This window comes from Hypomesus nipponensis, chromosome 9, assembly GCF_054491055.1.
Source record: "Hypomesus nipponensis isolate SF chromosome 9, ASM5449105v1, whole genome shotgun sequence".
Taxonomy (NCBI): Eukaryota; Metazoa; Chordata; class Actinopteri; order Osmeriformes; family Osmeridae; genus Hypomesus; species Hypomesus nipponensis.
The window spans coordinates 12,479,960-12,499,792 of NC_140369.1; the positions used below are offsets into that span (position 1 = coordinate 12,479,960).

The 19,833-nt window shown below is 42.7% G+C and overlaps 1 protein-coding gene across 11 annotated transcripts in view; it reads left to right on the forward strand.

Annotated features, from left to right (window-relative positions):
• foxp1b (forkhead box P1b) overlaps positions 1-19,833 on the forward strand; it is a 129,530-nt gene that overhangs the window by 99,383 nt on the left and 10,314 nt on the right. For 9 of the 11 annotated variants that reach the window (XM_084704634.1, XM_084704624.1, XM_084704625.1 and 6 more), the window contains 5 exons: positions 31-181; positions 5,186-5,375; positions 11,242-11,349; positions 15,765-15,852; positions 17,087-17,170. In XM_084704634.1, coding sequence (XP_084560760.1) covers positions 31-181; positions 5,186-5,375; positions 11,242-11,349; positions 15,765-15,852; positions 17,087-17,170 — 621 coding nt within the window. The remainder of the gene's footprint in view (positions 1-30; positions 182-5,185; positions 5,376-11,241; positions 11,350-15,764; positions 15,853-17,086; positions 17,171-19,833) is intronic. The other 2 variants (XM_084704631.1, XM_084704632.1) reach the window with 1 other exon arrangement.

A 19,833-nucleotide genomic window follows, 5' to 3' on the forward strand; every position in this document is an offset into this window, starting at 1 on the left:
TGTGTGTGTCTGTGTGTGTGTGCTCCTCAGCAGCAGGTGTCGGCCCAGCAGTTGGCCTTCCAACAGCAGCTCCTCCAGGTCCAGCAGCTCCAGCAGCAACACCTGCTCAACCTCCAGAGACAGGGCCTGCTCTCCTTCCAGCCTGGCCAGACCGCCCTGCCCCTGCACTCGCTCACCCAGGGTCAGTAGCCCACAACACATCTCCACACTGTGGTGCTAACTACTGGACGAACACTGCAGATACACACACACACATGCACTAGTTCTGGTCTCGTTGACGTGTATTGGACCTTCAGGATGTTCGCTTTTACAGTACACTGCTCACTCGCTAGCCAAGCGCTTGTTATTTATCTCTAACCGATGGGACATTGTCAGTGTCCGTCAGTGCTAGACTACTTCCTGTGTCACTGCCTTTTACCTTCTCCCCTGACTGAGAACATCTGACCAGTTGCTAAAACTCGGCTATATGGAAGACTAGTTCTATTGTTACTCAACTGCCACAAAACTTCTCATTGTGAAATCAGTCTTAACGCTGCTGGTGAGTCAATACGTGTTTAGTCAGGAAGTTTATGTCTTTATTTGTTTTTTAATATTTTCTTAGGGTAGGGCCCCATGACAAAGGCTCCTTCATACTTTGGAACATGACATCAACCATTCATTCCAAGCTCTAAGACAAACAGTTTTGAAAAAACAAGATAAGCGTGATAAAAGGAGAGAGCCGTGGGGAACTTAGGTAATGGGCAAACAAAAACAGGGTTTGTACAGTCATGTTTTTGTTTGGTCTGTGTATGGAATCACTCATCCACTGGCAGACGATCGCCATAGGCACAGGCGTGGAAGGTTGCTGTGCTGTTAGTGTAAGTCACTGAATTACCTTGTGTCAGATATCTTGCAAACACACACACCCTCTGAGTAAAGCATTACAACAGTAATATGGCAGCTTAGTGTACTTTACTGAATTGCACAACAGTTCCCGAACATCCTGTTTACACATGATTACTTACTGTCATAAAATAAACAGGTGTTTTGCCAAAATCACATAACAGACAGTTAGATCATTTATTTTAACAGTGATTATATAGGATTATAGAGCGGCATGCAAGTACCCTTTCTCTTTAGCATTAGTCATCAAAATGTGTGGGCATGGCACATATTTGGTGAGTTTGAGTTTTGCACGGCGGAAGCTGGATAGGCTGCCCTTGAAAACCACTGGTGGTCGACACTGTGTTCTAAAACAGCTGTTAAAACACTTACCATCAGGCTGACTTTCCCTTCCTATTTTACACATTTTCTGCTTGACTGTTTGAAGTTATTGATGACCTTTCTGTTTTCCACATCACTAAACGCGTTCATGCATCAGCGGCCCAGGGCTCCAGAGCTGAGCGTCCATCTCTAGTTTCCAGCCACCACTGTAGTTAACGCTGCAACAAGAACGAGGAGTCGTTGTGCTCTATTAGGGCCTTGGGGTGATGAAGAAGAATGAAGCATGGGATCAGATAGAGAATTGTCTTGACATATTTCGAAAATGTTACCATTCCCAAAAGGGATCTGTCCATTATATATTGTGGGTTTATATGCTGTCGCAATGAGGGTCTTAACAGCACAACCTGAGAATGAAGCTGTGTGCAGTGTGCTCAAAAACGAAAACATTGATAACAACACAACAATAATAATATATGTTTAAGTCAAATGTCTAGATCCTGACAGTGCTTTAAAACATGTGCATTAAATATAGACTTGATAACTCACAATGAGTTATCATTACCAAAATGTGCTAAGAGTAATTGAGTATAGACTTTGAGAGTGCTATTTGGGCAGAGAACAAATGCTCTCTTTATTTGGACTTTAATTTGTTTCTCTTGCGGTAAATTCTTTGGACATTAATGTTCAAAGTCTTGGAAGCGGTCAGACAGTATCTGTTATGAATTACAACAATGTGTTTGGGGAGGATATAACTCCCATAAATATGAATTTGATCCAGCACCCCCCCCTCCCCTCCCCACTAAAAAAAAATCCTCTCCTCTTGACCTGTTCACGGTGAGAGAGGCGGCACTGTTCGCTCTGCTCCACTCTCCCAGGTGCAGCTGCCAGGTGTGTGTGTGTGTGTGTGTGTGCATCACAGCTCGCCCCTTTCTGTGCCTGTCCTGATTGGCTAACGTGTGCTGAGTGGCCCCGTGGCCTCCCATGCAGTGGTGTAACAGACTGAGCGCTCTCCGCTGGAGAACATCAGTTAAGTTGTCCAGGACAGGCCAACGGGACAGTGACAAGACAAATTTGTTGGTAATATAAAAGCAAAGAATGTGGCTAGGCATGAAGCCTTCTCTGAGCAATGGCACATCAGGGACAGCGGTGGGTAATATGCCCGCCATGTCAGTGATTGATTGGTCCAGCAGCATGCCACTGGTTATAGTTCCTGCAGCATTAGGAAGGAACATATTTTAGGCCTAAGGGGTGCAGTGATTACAGGAACATAAACAGGGGTACACCTAGGGTCCCCGCCTGATGGAACAATAAACTAATAGTGGTGTCACCGTCCCCCCATGACACTGCCTCAGTGTGTGAGAAGTAACAGCAGAGTTTAAAAAGCCAGGAGCACAGGGGCTATTTTTTATTCGGTGGATGATAGCCTGCAACTGATGTCATTATGAACCCTAAATCAACTTTCTGCTTGCTTGAACATGGTCACCTGGGTACAGAGGGACAAGGACAGGAAAAGGTTGAAGAGCTCGGCCTGTCTGGGTGCCAGAGCTACCTGCAGAGGTAAAATTGAGTTGGGAGGCCAGTGATCAATCAACTGTCCCAACAACATACATTTTTTAAAGTGCTTGTCTTTATATCTGACCCATAATGAGTGGAATAGTTGTGGTGAAAAATGAAACAGGAAAGATAAACCAATCTAGCATATAAAGAATAGACAAACTGGGGATGAAAAAAAAAGATTTACAAATGAATGTTATTATGTCCACCACTGTAATCCCGAGAGGTCCTGTGTGGATGTACAACACTAGGGAATGCTAGGGAAAACAGATTTTTATTTTTGATTTTTTTACAGTAATTCTATTTGAGATGTTCCTGTAATGTAACATTTTCTTGCCATGCATCATTCATGTGTGATTATGGCTGGATCACACGAGGACAGTGTGGTAAAGCCGAGAGGGATGAGAGAGAAGTAAGGGGGTACATAGAGGAAGAGACAGGTTGGTCCCAGTCCGTTACCCCTCTAATCAGACGAGTCTATCCTCTGTGGTTTCATCTGAGTAAACAGTGGCGTTGGGGTCACCGGGACTGCTGGGTAATTGAGGGAGTGTGGGCCGCCCTGTCAAGCACACAGGCTAAAAATACATTGGCCACTGTCACTGGGCACCAAGTGAGGAGAAAATGATTGTTCCCACTGTCGAAGCACAGGACACTCTTCACCAGTGACCTTCCCCTTCCAGCCCGACCATGGAAACTGGCGCCCCAAGGCTCCGTCACACCACTCAAACAACAATAGAAGTTTAATATTACAACTGTTAAGCAACTGTTCGGCAAGCAAATGGGGGATTATCATGCTTCAGTCCAAACAGAAACATTTGGCATGTTTGGTCAGTTGTGTCCTTTGAAGGAGGTACATGTCGGCATGAGAGAGAATACAGACAGGCAGGGTGGAGGAGGAGAGGCAGCAACGCTGGAATATTAGAAGGAGGAAAGACGCTCCTTGGAACGTGGAAAGGTTATTGATTTGTCCTGCAATAATTTCCTGCTCTTTGATATGCAAACGATCTAGTGTGAATTTACAGCAATCCTATCAGAGTCATTTCACAGTTCTTAGCCCCTCCGTCTCTCCAGAGTCCTTCGCCTCATTAGGCCAATGTTCTCCATTACGAGCATAATTAAAATCTTTAGTAGCTTATCAAATTAAAAATATTTTTGCTGATCGTATTGAGATCTTTACCTCACAGTTATTTTCCACAACAGGAATAAATTAACACTAAGCATTTTGCACAATGTGCTACGATCTGCTGCTTGAAAGGACCACTTCTGGTATCTATAGAGCCGCCGATTAGAAAAGGGGGGAAAATCCAGTGAATTTAAACCCACCAAGATAAGCATGTGCAAATCATCTTTCATTTGCCACTGCTCATTTTGAGAATGGATTTAATTAATTGTAATGTTAAACGAGTGGTCTTGCCCATAGCTCTGTGGTTTAATTCCCTGCTCATCCAAAGGCTTCTTTCACCATAGCTAAAACATGTGGCTTATTTAAGGACAGATCTGAATACCCAATACAAATTTGCACACATTCCCATATTGAATCTCTCAATATGCTATTAGAAATATGGGTTAGCCAAATACATTTTGACTGACAATTTAAATAGCCAAAGAACACAGCCCTGTGGGGCTGAATCTTCTTTTCCTTATCAGCTTTTGCCTCATTTATGTCAAATGAAAGCAGGCTTCTCCTGCATGGGTACAGACGCCATACAGATGGACACATTCACATATACATTGTGTGCAAACAAAGGCTGGGTTCTCTCAGACATGGGACGTGGGGTGTACAAACACCGCATTATCCTTTCTCATCCCCAACCCGGCCCAGGGTGTCAGTATCCCTGTCACTCACAAACAGAGAACATGCTCTGTGGATGGGTTTGCAACAGAAGAAAATGTCTTCTGTCTTCAAGGGATTTTTTCTTTCAAAGGCAGTGTGAGCTACAGTGTGCTTGACTTGTTAAATAAGGTTTAAGTCGTCTGTGTCAATTGGAGGCGGTGCAGAGCTTTAAGTATTTTGCACATTAATGCGCTTTTGAGAATATTACCCCAGGGTTCTGTTTCTTGAGGAGGTGGGGTAGCGTGTTTTTGTAGTGTTGCTATTGTAAACTTTTGGTGCGTGTGTTCTCCCTCTCTGTTGTTAGAGAAAATGATGGTGATTATTCAGATTTCATGCCTTGTCTGGATGTTAATTATTTACTGTGGGCATGAAATGTGTGTGAATGCCAGGGATTTGTGTATACAAACACGCTTCAGATCACAAGGAGAAGCAGGGGGTGGGGGTTTGGGGCAAGTGCTCTCAGTGCATTACCCTGTAGTGAAATCTTTTCTAATTAATACACTGCTTTGTTTACAGACCCTTTGATTTAATTATGCGACGAAGAGAGTTGGATTAGCTGTTAATTGATTTAATTATCCAATTTGTTTGTTTCAGGCATGATTCCAGCAGAGCTTCAGCAGCTGTGGAAGGAGGTGACAAACACTCACGTCAAGGAGGAGAACAACATCAGCAACAACGGCCACCGTGGGCTCGACCTGTCGTCCCCGCCGCCGCCGCCCAAGAACCCTCTGCTCAGCCAGCATGTCTCCACCAACGGCCATTACATGAACCACAAGAGAGAATCGTGAGTCCCTCCCCAACTCTGCTCCTGTGTTTAGCCTTCCCGACAGCTGGACAGTACATTTACATTTAGTCATTTAGCAGACACTCTTATCCAGAGCGGCCAGTCCAGTAGGACACTGGGCACAATGACCCTCTACGGAAATGATAGGGCCTGACTATATGGTTCCAATGATCGTATGGTACCAGTGAATGTGTCCAGTAAAAGAAGATTGTGTCAGTCTAATCTCACCCCATTTTTTACAACTGGAGTACAAGTTAGGTCAACACTAATGTTACATTAACTACCATAGCAATACATATAGCAACAACATTGTCGTTGCATATCACCTGCTATATTGTTCCATTACGATTTAGAAGGTTATAACACAAATGAAACTTGGTATGGGAGAGGTTGGGTTTTCCTGAGGTAAGTGGATGTTAACATTGATCTTATTTGAGTAAGACAGCCTTCCATTGCCCTTTCACACCATCCCCCTACGCTACGATGTGCACCCCTCCCTCGTACCGTGCCTCCTGACACTTGTAATAACCATACCACTAACGATACCATTTAATTGCATAGCAATTCATTTGAATATACAATGTTTTACACTATGTTTTGCTACCTAGTTATATTGGTAGGTAATAACCTTAATGTTAAGTGTTTCCCAATTTATTATTTTTTCTAAACTCCAAATTGACCTCAGGTGTGGCATGCTCTATAATGTCATCTTTGACTAAAGCAAACAGGAGGCCTACATATTCCCATTTAAAAGTGCAATTCCTTGAAGGGGCAGAGTTGATGGACAGGTTCCCATAGGGATTTGCCTATAGATTAATATTAATTTGTAGTTTGTAAGTACCTTACTATTTTCATTAAGACACAAGCTTGTTCTGTGTGTCTAACGTCAGCTGGGGATTGAAGTGAAACACCTGGGAACGAGGGAGTGATTTGGAAAAACGATTGCAGTAATGGAAATGGGATCACCACATTATTAATTAGGGGGTCAAAGGTAGTATTATTTCAGTTGTTCTTAGGAAACTACAGATGTGGCTTTAGCTCCATTTCCTTAAATAAAATGAAAATTACACACGTCTTTGCAACAACAGATAAACACACCCCTCACAACCTCCCTCTCTCACTATTTAAAAGAGATTTAACCAAAGCCACATCTTCCCAAAAAAAAAGAAAAATCAATATAATTGTATTACTCTATTAAAGAACTAAAACAAAATAGTGCTTTACCTGGAACACGCCTAACAGGAAGTGCTTTAGACATACAAAATGCAGTGTTACAAGACACTAGATATTTGAAGACAAACTTCTTGAAATGCAAGCTAAATAAAGAATGTTTAGCCCGAAATCTCCTGATACAATAATTGCAGGTTTTCTCCCTGAGCCACGTCTGGGTCTTCTAGGAAGGAATAATTTGGCATCCAACACGTTTAGTTGTTTTCTTGCACCAAGGTATGATCTGTGAACTGCTAGTTAGGAGCCTCCAGGCACCATGAGCTCACTGCATAACATCTGACTTGTGTTTCAGTGATCAAAATCAATGTGTCATTATGAAAGCAGTGCAGATGAAAACACATTTAGCACGTTAAACCGGCAGGCCTTGGGAGGTGAATGGGGGTTCACACGGGCTCCTAGTGGGGAAATGTGGGCCAACCTGGAGGACATGACTGAATGACTCACACTGCATCAGCTCAGTCAGAGAGGGAGAAATGGGGCTATCGAAAAGGAGGATTTCTTTCTAGTAGTGAGATACAACACCAGTATTTTGAAGGATACACAAACTATCATTAGTAGTGCACGCACACACGCCACATACTCAGAAACACACACACACAGCAATCTCCAGCAACACTACTCCCAACTCCCATCTGAGAGAGTCCACAGGCTCCGGTGCACAGGCTTTGTGCTACGTGGCTGAAGACTAATCGGAGGGGAGGATATTGACACACTTGCTCCATCACACGTCCTCAGATGTGAACAAACAACAAGAGCATCAGTGGGAAGCGAGCAACAACAAGTCCCAGCTGAGGGCACCATGAAACATTGGAGAAGACGGCTGTGAGAGGCTGCCCCCGCCGCCGTGCGCTTCCTGTCAGAGATTAAAGAAGATGTCAACAGCAGTTTAACACACGCGTCAGTGAGGAAGGCAATCTGGGGTTGAATATTCACAGAGTATCTTAGATCTGTCAGAAAGCCAAGCAGGTGATTTCTCAGCTGCTCCTCCGGATGCGGTTATGGATGAGCAACGCAACATTCTCAAAGGGGAAAGGAAGAATAGATAACTGGTTCAGGATGCATAGAAAACAGTCCTTGTTAAGAACTCTATGGCGCTAATTTAGATTTTAACAACCAATAATCCTTTTCTAGTGTTCATTTCCATGTGCCTAAATCATGGAACTATCAAGAGCATTATTCCTCTCGTTTGATGATGCAGTCTCAATTCTAATCAGAATCCTTGGGAAAAAATATTATTAAGTATGATTATTCTAGGAAAGGCTATGAGAGAAACGTCTGAGTTATAATCCTGGGATTTGAATAATCATGTTTGAGATAATGGGCTGGGTCGGGCTGGGCCGAGGCGTAAATAGAGAGCATCCACTCATCCTCCCAGTGCTGAACTTAATGAACTTTTAATTGATGCGGTTTTGCAAGTCCTTTTGTCATGCAACAGAAACAAGCCTTCTGCTGATGGACCCTGTTTTCCCGGCTGGCCTCAGATAGGTTTACAGCAGGCCCTAAGTACCATGTAGTTAGTTTCATGTGTCATATAAAATCTGCCCAGGCATAGCGACGCCTGCAACTAAAACCTTAAGTGCATCCACAGGCATCATTCGCAGGCTTTGCACTTCCGTCTTAAGGAAGGAGGAGAAATTCAATCACTGCCGGCCTGGCTGACACAGAGTAGAGACACACTCCTGCTTTTAGCTGCCTCAAAGAGCGCTCACTCACACAGTGGCAGGACAGACAGATCCTGTCTGTGTAAACACACCACAACAGCTCATGGCCTTCTACCATACCTCAGACAGACAGACAGACAGACAGACAGACAGACAGACAGACAGACAGACAGACAGACAGACAGACAGACAGACAGACAGACAGATCAGTCTCGTCTAAGCATGAGGATTGAGGAGAGAAATCCCCTGTGAGCCAGGTCTTCTTTGTTCAATGATTTGCTTATTTAAATGAAATGTTTCCGATCTGTATCTGACATCAATTCCCATCACTGGGCTGTGCTGGTTTGGTGCGGGAGAGCATTGCATCCTCACAAAGCATTTGGCCCACTTACTTCCCAGCAACCATCAGTAACCACAGCTCAGGGACTTCAGCTCAGCAATCTGTTAAGGAGATAAATAATCTGATTTGGCACGACACTCCCCTCTCTCGCCCTTAATTTGTCTTACACCAGGAAAATTCTAATTAAATCATTTAGGGTAAACCCTTGAGTGGCAGCCAGAGGAGAGAAAGGAGTTGAGGTCTAGAAAGCGGAGTAAGGCCACGGAGGAATAGACCGACATCAATACTCCTGATGAGAAGGAGGATGTTGTGACTGGCCTCACAGACCAAGTCCAGACTGACCTCTCACGCTGGTCATTCATCTTCTGTTGCAGACTACTAGTGTATCATCCCTCAGATCATGTCGTGTATGAGATGCACAGCATCTTGAGGAAGTGTAGAGGCACGGTATCAGTCCCACTCTCCCGAGGTGAGCCTTCGCCTGCAGTGTGTGCGGGTGTGCAGGTGAACATAATGCAACACCTGGAAGCTCTGTACACGTTCTGTCGAGGTATAGGCGTTTTTTGTTCCTCTTCTCCAAAGGAAGCACATGACACAGTTTCCCTCATTGCTGCTACAAGATCATTAGAGTTCTCTTCCCCCAGGCTGTCTGACAATAATAGCATCCTGAAAGACCTGCCCAGGGTGCCAGTCAAATTTAACTCTGCAAGAGGATCTGTGGAGCTGAATGAGAATGAGGTCACAATGGGGAGAACACCCCCTGAATCTTACACTTTTCAACTATTTCACTAATGTAGCTCATTCAGTGTCAATTCTGTCATTTACCACTGTTTAGTCATGTGCCGTTTAAAAGGGCACTCCTGGCGCCGGCCCATCAGAGAGCGATTGGCTCACTGAGTTCCAGCATACTCCACAATTCAATATCTTATTAATACAGAATTAACAAACAGGCCTGCTCAGAAAATAATTTAAAAAGGATCTCTTTAAATTAAAAAATTCAGCGCTACATTCACCAGTCCACACATTGCCTTGTTAAAAACTCATTATAATAGATCTTCTACCATCTATTTATTAGCTGTATCAAAACAGAGGTTTTAATGCGTATGCATTATTCATAATTGAATTTAAAAAATATTTCTGACCTGGAAAAAAAAACTGCTAACTACATTCATGAATGCTTGACTGCCTCCTAATTGCAATGCAATTATCACATGTTATGAACAATGTGAACTCTTAAGCAAGTAATTATAACACAAGAAAACCTGTGACGACCCTTAGAATGTCCTACTTGAGGTACAGTTTTACTAACATCTTTACAAATGAGATTTTAATCTGAACATCTATTTAATCCCTCAAAATTGGCATAGCACGATTAGATTAATTTCCTTCTTCTAATTCAGTGAGATTTCTTCCTCTTTAATTCTAATTCAGATGGATGCTTGGAATTGGTTAAACGATGCCTTAACTAGAATATTTTTTAACTGTCATCCGGTCAGAAGAGGCAGAAAAAAACACTGGAAGAATATCCATATGAATCAGTCTGTGGTGGCTAGGATGAATCTCTAATGATTGCACTGTGGGATTTGGTCTAATGAATCTCCTTGTCCTGTCCCTCTCAGGCTCCTGGAGAACAGGCCATTACATAAGCAGTCCTGGTACTGGGGGAGAGGATTCAGCGATGTGCTGGAGAGAGGGAGAGAGAGAGAGAGACAGAGAGAGAGAGAGAGAGAGAGGGAGAGGGGGAGAGGGAGAGAGAGAGCAGAAGCCCAGGTGGTAGCGATATAGGCCAGTCCCCCAGGCTCTTGTAGCTGAGAGTTGTGTGGCTTGTATAGTGCCTGTGTCCATATGGTCGTCTGTCTCCCTCCCCAACAGACACCATCCACACGCAGGCCTCTGCACACCACTGCTTGTGGTTTACTCATGGGATCCACATTGCTCACCATATGGAAGATCTTGTGGAGTTTGTTTTGTGGAGACGGTCCTGGTATTTAGACTGATGTTGTGAACCTCTAAGCCTTCCTTTAGATGGCGTGGGCTGGCTCCTGCTAACGTTGGTCTGTCAGTACATAAATTGGTAACAGGCGGTGGTGTTTACTATTTGTGCTCAATGGGGGCTGGCAGATGGATTTGGAGGCTTCCTGTTGTGGGTCTGGGCCGGTCCTCCAGGTGGGTTGTGTGATATGGTTCAGTGGTCAGGGCAGGGGAGCCTGCCACAGTGGGAACCTCCGACTGCCTGGATCAAAGTGGCCCGCTACTCGGATCACTGGCATTAAATAATGACATATTGATTGGGTCCCTTTCACACCAGGGCTAGCCCAACCAGAGTCACCACCTCCCTCAGGAGAGGAGGCTATGATCACACAGCTACACGGATTTCACACTGTCCAAAGTTCAAGGCGAACCCAGTATTTTCTAGTAAAGACGAAAACAAAAATGCAAGAATTCAAGACAAATCCGCCAACAAACACATTTAATTTCACTTATGTTTATTTTGGACTGAAAAACTAAATATAGGCACCAATCTTAAAGCTTATTTGAAGCATGTGTTGTATTATGTGTTATTAAGTTGATTTCACAGTGAAGATATGAATCAAGAGGTATTTACATGTCTCTCTCCGTCCCCTTGTCTGTCCAGATCCACACTCGATGACCATTCTCCCCACAGCCACCCTCTCTATGGCCATGGAGTCTGCAAGTGGCCCGGCTGTGAGGCGGTGTTCGATGACTTTCAATCATTCCTCAAGTAAGTTACATTTCCCTCAGAGCGGACCTGTTTGTTTCTTTTAGCCTCTCCAATATCCTCTTGGGATCCCCTTCAGTCCCTCTTTCCTTCAGGTCGATTAGAGTTCTTCTTCTTCCATCTGTCTCAGAAGCACTACACGGGTGCGCCCAGTTGTTATCCCTGAGTGTGGGTGCTGTCTGTAGGGCCACAGTGTGTGATGGGGCCTCTTTACCAGTGTGCTGGGATGGGGCCTCCTCTGGGAACTGCAGGGGCCTCTAATTCATGTGATAAGTGTCATCCCCATGGTGATTGGGGACGTTTTTCCCAAACAAACACCAGGAGGATGTTTATCTGTGGCAGCCAACACTCTGGGCGCTCCGCATGTTTGCCCTTGTCACTGGTCAGGGGATTGGTGTGTGTGCCTTAGCTTGCCTCTCTCAGCTCTTTCTGTCTTCCTCAGCCTCACTTGTCTGTTTGTCTTTTTGTCTCACAGCTTGTCTATCTGTTTTCTTGTCTTTTTTTGTTTGTACAACTTGTGTTTCAAGGGACACTAAGATGCAGAAAAAAACCCACATTTACAAGTAACAGTTTAGATCATTTTAAGACCTATTCCCTCCTCACTCTTCAGTCAAAACTAGCCTGAGTATTTATCAATATCAGTCCAACGCCTTTTAAATTTGACTGTCTGTGACCCAGCTCAAGTTCCTCTGCATCCTGTCCAGGATGACAGGGGACTGCTGTCCTGTAGGATCTGTCTGAGCCAACTCCTGCTTTACTAATCAACCTTGTGTGCAGTGTTCTCTGGGTAATCCAACACATAACCGCGGCATTGCTACGGAGAGGATGAAAACATCTGTGGTGTGGCAGCAGATCAATGGTTCTCTGTCACCCTGGATTAGTTGCACTTTACAGAAGATATGACACAATTCCATTATCCTGGGCCCAAACTAAAACAAGCGCTCCATGCGCACAGTCGCTCACACACACAGAAAAGATGAAGACAAAACTTCACAAGCTGGTCACTTTCAGCATTCTCTTTGTTGTTTCAAATTCTTTATACATTTGCGAAAAGAGCATTGTGTTAATGCACTGATTCTCGGATTTGGATTATGATATTAGTGACAGTACTTTGATTTAAGTTATTGTTTTGTTGTATTTGGTATTTTGATACAGTACTCATTTTCACCAAGTTGTCTTGACTTCACATCAATAATGAGCAAACAGATGCTCCTTTTTTCTCTCACATTTTCGCTTAGGGAGTGTCCCTTTCAATCAATCACTATTTATTGTATTCTGACATTGCCTCACCCTTTGTTTATAGAAGTGAGAGGAATTAAATTCCTTACACCCGGTAAAGCTTTCCTTCAAAAAAGTCTCTAAGTGCACTCTGCTATGTTTTTACAAGTGTTTTTATCATGGCAACATCTTATTTACTTTAGTTGCCTGCCTAAACTGCTTGGAACATGTTAAGAAAACATTAGGAGAGAGACTCCACAAAGCCGCCTTTGTTTAAGAGCGGGCAAAAGTGCGAGCAGCTCACCAAGGTGTTAACTCTCAAACCCTTAAGCACTTCCACATGGAACCCCAAAATGGATTCTTCAGTTCTTCAATAAGAATCACAAATAAAAACAAGGAATGCATTAGGCATATGTTAAATGTTCATTTTTAGGATGAACGTTAGGTAGATGTGGTGAATGTGAGGGACAGGAGACAGCAGAGAGTACTGTGTACCAGAGAGAGATAGGTGAGGAGCACTCTAACGTCGACCACATTTCAGCTCTGCATGCCAACAGTAACAACTAACGTCGGACTGAAATGTTGTTTTAAACTGTGCGCATATTTATTCTATCTTTTAAAGAAAACATGACATACCTACATGCGCAATCTTGATAAATAAAAAGGAGCAAATCCTATTCCTGTGTTGAATCGGGTACTGAGAGGGTGGGGCGACGTATCAAAACCAGGTCTCTTTATGGGGGTCAGGATCCCTCTTCAGTGTCCGTTCAAAGGTCAAAGCCAGTGAAACACTGCACTGCCCTCTAGTGCTATACCAGTCTCTCCTACCTGAAGGTTTTCAGAGAACTGAGTCCTTTCATAATATTTTAAATATAAACTTAGAAGCTGTGTGTGTCTGTGTGTGCATGCCCGCTTAGTAATTAAATGGTTTAACGCACCAACTATGCACCGCCACAGAATGTAGTTAAAGGTGGTTATATATTTGACAAAGCCATCAGATGCAGCTCTATAGAATGATATTTTTTGCAATAAAATCAAATGCTGTAAAACATATCTTTTTAAAATGTTTATATTTCGTACAACAACAAATTATGACAGAAGATATTCTCAAATCAGTATCTACAGTATTCACAATAGGGTTGGTACAGGGCGGGTGTATGTAATTAAAAACTGAAATAACGGAAGCCACTAAATGGAATGTAAAAAGCTGACTGTTTTAAGAATGTCTATTAAACTTATTTTATTATGACAATTTACATTAGAGCCTGTCATCCTGCCAGAAAGCTTTTAGAATCTGCTTCATTTGAAGTCCAGAAAGTGACACATGCCAACGTTCATAGTCTCCCTGGATGTCAATCCCCCTACCCCAAGCTCCCCTGTCCAGACACTCTTCTCAGGGCTGCATTAGGGGCTATTTGAATATTTCATTTCCTATTAATTATGCACTGTGACTCCATGTCATTAGAAGAAAAAAGTCTCATGTAACAAAGGATGAAAGGAAGCCAGGCGCATGGCTTCCGTGAACAGAGAAATTCCAAAGCTCATCACGTAGGCACCATTGAAAATGCAGTCTATGTTGGTTAAATAGAAGTTGAAATGTCTTTACCTATAATTTTTTTATTTGAAATTTGGTAAGATGTTCCGAAATGTTTACCCATTTCATTTTCCATCCTACTTAATTAAATTGCCTTTTATTCTATTCAGACAAATGTGAGGCATAGAGTGGACAGAATTGATTTTAGCTGGATTATCGTCCACGCTCTGCTCCGATATGCCTTTTAAAATGTGTCTTTATGTACAAATTATGAACTTCAACCACGGTATGTATGTTGTAAATGGTTTCAGAAGTGTATTTTAATAAATTGAAATTGCAGGACGATGAAAAAAAGGCCCTTTGTTTTCCATAAAGATGTGGACCATTCTGTACCTCGTCTGAACATCACATTTTCACTTTCAAGCACTATCAATTTTCCATCCCTTCTCGAATGTCCATTTTTTTGTGTATGGTTGTTTTTTTAATGCACCAATGTGTTGTCGGTATGTTAAGCGATAGCCAGAGTGCTGGGGAGCCCTCAGATTTATTGGGCCATCATATCAGCTGGCCTGTCACTGCAGCTGCCCCGGTCAGGTCTGGCTACTTTTGATTTGCAGTAAATGACAGAAAAAGTGCATCTGAGACGGCAGGCACGTCGGGCACTATTCTTCCCTGCGCTGTCGCCACGGCGCGCACACAGGGACATGCCTAGTGACAGTGACCTACATGGTCACTGAAGATGTGATATAATTTATGATATATATAATATATTGGATCCATTAGTGAGCATAATGAAGTAGTGAAATGAAAGGGTATTTGTGAAATCAGTTCAAACATCCTGCTCGGATTATGATTAAATGATTAATGAAATGCCCCTGCATAAGCATTTTCAAACAGTAATTCATGCGCAGGCTGATAAAAATCCTCCAATCATATTTCCTTCACTCGTGAACCTTATCTCCAACATTTTATATAAATCACGAAAAAAAACCTGTCTGCTGCCGGCGAGCTACTTATTTAGATTAGTTAGAAACGGGCAGGAAAAGAGAACATCTTTGCAGTATAAAATAATCATGCATAATTATATTCATAATTCAAGTTTGTGACAGATTCCATCTCTCTTCTCCTTGTTGTCCTTTGCCTTTCCTTCTGGCTTCATTTGACTTCTCGAAATCTTGATGACATAATTATCTGAAAAAGCCACCAAAATAAGGAGTATCTCCAGACCAGAGAGGGGTAGTACCATCTCTGAAAAGAGAAGCTGGTGGAGCACTGCATAATTTAACAAACGAATCCAACCTGAAACTCATTTCTCTTATCTATCAACTTAAGTTTGAGCAGATATCCCAACTCATTAAATATGGATTTCATTCATCTTTGCTGAAAGAAGTATATCTTTTCACATTCTGCATGTACTATTCTGGTAGTTTTATATTTGGTATCTGCACAGTATTTACCTGTTCTGACCTCAGCCTGTGTACAGTACACGACCCCCCTCACCCCCCTCACATTGGGTTTCCCAATACCCATACAGGGGGGTTACTACATACAGTACAGATACAGTACAGCGATGTCATCAATTATCATGTTGGATTTAAAAGAGGCTACAGTAAAACGTTCAAACAAACTATGCTCACATATTTCTCTCCTATTCTCTGTTCTCCAGGCATCTTAACAATGAACACGCCCTAGACGACAGGAGCACAGCCCAGTGTCGAGTGCAGATGCAGGTCGTACAGCAGTTGGAGCTGCAGGTACTGTAACCCTGTTCTGTTTTCCCACAAATATTTGTGCCTCTTCTTGTTCTCCCCTTCCTGTGTCTGCTGCCCCAAGCCTGTCTCCGAGACATGTGACATGGTCCCAGACATGGAGGGGGGTGGAAGAATGAAATTATTTTGTACATTTGTGAGTAACCAGTCATTAAAAATGTGTTATGTATGCATGACAGCCAGGCAAAGATATATGAAGGGCCTGAGGCTAAGTAGGGAAGATAATTACATTTTGAATTTTACTGGGTTTTAAAGTTATTTATGACTTTTAACAGTTTGGCACTAACAATAAAACACTTGGTGAGAAGCTTAGGCTGATGCTACGCTGGGTGCCCTCAATGTCAGCTTGCTTTATTGAACGTAAAAGGTTAAGATGGTGAACTGCACAATTCAGAGATTCTCTTTTTTCATAAATATTGGTTATCAGTTTTTTTGTTAACGCAATCCCCTGAGTGGATTGATGGGCACTTCCCTTTGACGGACCCTGAAAATATGCGTATGTACATTAAGTATGCACTTATGGAGAAAGGCATTCCTCCCGGTTGTTCCATTAGTGTGGATGAGTGAGGACCAGTGAAGTGGTTAGTTTTGTACCCTTCTCACCAGTGAGCACAATGAGCATGAACATTTTCATAACTATGCTTGAGTCAGGTGTCTAAGGCAGGTTTGGCAATTTTTGTAGGTTTTTTGGCAAAACCACTTTTTTTCCTGTATTAAACATGTATTCTGATTACAGTGCACATCAAGATATAGTCATCAAGATATAGTTTACCAAGATCACAATAAAACCATGATTCACTTTTTTTTTTCTCAAAACAATGAGATTACAAGTTCAATTCCCTGAACATCGAAATATGCTACAGTCCTGTTATTCCCACTCTGCTTGTATGTCACTGGATGAACTCAACAAAGTGAGAGTTAATCAGAGACATCCTTCAATCTCCACGATGCGAGGTGGCAGCTAGGACAGAGGAGAGTTAGGGACAGGTATGGAAGGGGATGTGTTGAACTGAACTAGGATTGTACTGGATGAACATCGGTACCATCACAGAACATCATTTGTTATCCTCTAGCATGAAAGTGCAGTGTATGTAACACATTAGAAAGAGATCCTGGGTGGATGTGATGAAAGAAAACATGTATGAAAACCAAATGCATTGTACAACAGAGATAGATTTTCCTTCACAAAGGTTTTAATGCCTTTTCCCCCTCATTGCAGCTAGCAAAAGACAAAGAGCGTCTTCAAGCCATGATGACGCATCTCCATGTCAAATCCACAGAGCCCAAAGCCAACCCACAGCCAGTGAGTAGCACTTCCGTCATACTGTATATCTTCCTCCTCTTTCTCATGTCTAATTGACTGACATGTAGTGCAGTTATAAATGTATTTCTTCTTAACGTTGTATAATGTATCTGCTAAACAAAAGCAGCTGGTCATATGAAGAGAGCTGGAGATATTGTTTGGATCACATCTGTTGACATCTAAGATTCAATTTAGCTGTGGTGATGAACTCCCTGTACTCTCAGTAACAGCCCCTAGCCATGTGGCTGAACTTCTGTCTGGAAAGACAGCAAGCACATACTTGAATGATACTGCATGCTAAAAGATACCAGTAGACTTTGGCAACAGACATTGCTTTTGATTAAAGTAATTATTTTGCCATATGTTAACCATCATCTTTATCACTCTTAATATACAGAATGTCATGCCATTTGATTTATACTATTCAATATAAGATGCTACTGTAGATGTGTAGACTATTGACATACTGTCCATCACTGAAGTATCTGTGGTATTTTTCATGCTTAAGAAGGGGTATGTTATAGTATAAAAGTGTGGCAGTTCATTTGCAGTGGCGCAGTTATTAGATCCATTGTACTGGAGGGCTGAGCAGAGGAAACACACACACACACACACATACACACAAAGAGCCCACAATTTCTAAAGAGGTCTCTCCAAAAATGTTGTGCAGCCTCGATCATTTATTTACAGGCAGTCTGGGCAATTGACGGGCAGAGCCCATGTGCACCACACAGAGAGCCCAGCCAGTCAACAGAAAGCGCCTGGAGATGTCTAGCGACAATAGGCTGCCTGTTGTCGCTGTGCCTCTGTCACACACACTGATTGTGTAGATTAGACTGCAGAACGAGGGCCTGACACAGGGACATTTGTATATGAAAAGTGGTTGGGGTGGCAGATAGCATCTGAGTTCCCCACGTCTCCTCTCCCCAGGGCCTGTGAGAACGGCTGTGTCAGGGCTCAGTGTTAAAGCTCTCGGGGGGAAACCGGCCCTTTTTTTATTCAAATAAATACTCCAGTTCTCCAGCAGCGCTGCGCTGCACTCTGGTTGCTGCTATGATATGCTAGGATGAATATGTGTGTCAGCTGCAGGGTCGGAGGGGGATAACACAGGTCAGGTTGTGTGGCCCTCGTGGAGGGCCTCAGCATTACTGGAGATACCCATCCCAGGGACTGTTTATTGCACAAAACTATTCAGTGTTTTACAGAACAGGACTGTGTAATATCATTTTCTTTGGTATTCACGTTTAATAGGTTAGAATAAAGCAGATTAAGCCTTGTGCCACAGCACAGACAACATGTACACACTTACACATTAACACAGTACACACTTACACATTAACTGGCTAGTTTACAGTGAGTCTTAATTAACAACCAACACACATGCACTGAATAGAATTCAATTCATTACTTTGAGCCAGTTGAAATAAATAAATAAAAAGATCAAAACAAAATACCGCACATTATCAACGTGTGTATACATGCACTGTGTGTGTGTGTATATGTGTTGTGAGGGGGTGGTGTCGGTCTATACTCGGTGTCACTAAGCATTCTTGTCAGAAATCTGACCTTTTACGCCATACATAATTAAGGAGGGACTTTTTGTTTATTTTCTTTAGCAGCTTGGCGAGTCAAAGCCAGTATAATTAGATCACCAATTACCATTTAATTAATTTCTGTCTGAAGTCTCATTTTGTCTCAGCACTGGAGTAAGCCCAAATGGTGAGGCAAACAAAGGCAAGGCTATTACCAGGCTGTCTGGCCTATTGTTAAGGCCACTCTCTGTTTATGGCCAGGGAATATGGATGAAACATGAAACAAAGCCTGCTAATCCACAGGAAAAGACGTCAGTGCCGCAGCCTATTCTTTTGATAGTATTGTGTCAAAAAATACAAACCCAAGTGTGATTTATTTGGCTCTTGATTTAGAATAACACTCTACTGCAGTAGTGAATATGCACTACACATTTGTGTTCTCACAGTTATCCAAATACTTTGTCTAGGACTCTGCCAAGAGGCATATTTTAGCCTCTGAATTGTTAATACGCTGTATGTTTATTTGTACATGGCTACTGATGTTGAAAATCTGAAAAAAAAATTAACAAATTGCACAGGGACATGCAAATGAACACATATACAAAGAATACAATTAATTCTGAAAATCAGTCAGTGCCATGTCAAGGATGAATTTAGCTGTGGTGCCAGCCCAGATTTCTTTATTATATACCTGTCTATCAAGAGGGCCATCTCGGTGGTAATGACTGTTAATAGGGCTGGGGTAATTGGGTGGCCGAGCAGGATCCATGTGATGGGGGTGAGATGTTAAACACTGTCTGTTCACTTTCACCTGCGTGCCCCCGCACCCACTGTCACCCATGCCATTATCAGCAAAATTAGACATCTGATATCTCCAAAGCAATTGACAGCCTTGACATTTCATTAATTTGTTAGCACAGTCTACAAATGATTGTCAAAGATGAGATGCCTCCTGCTGCCCAGTCTCTCTCTGTCTCTGTTTGTCTCTGTCTCTCTCTGTGATTCACTCTTTCTCTCTCTCTCTCTCTCTCTCTCTCTCTCTCTCTCTCTCTCTCTCTCTCTCTCTCTCTCTCTCTCTCTCTCTCTCTCTCTCTCTCTCTCTCTCTCTCTCTCTCTCTCTCTCTCTCTCTC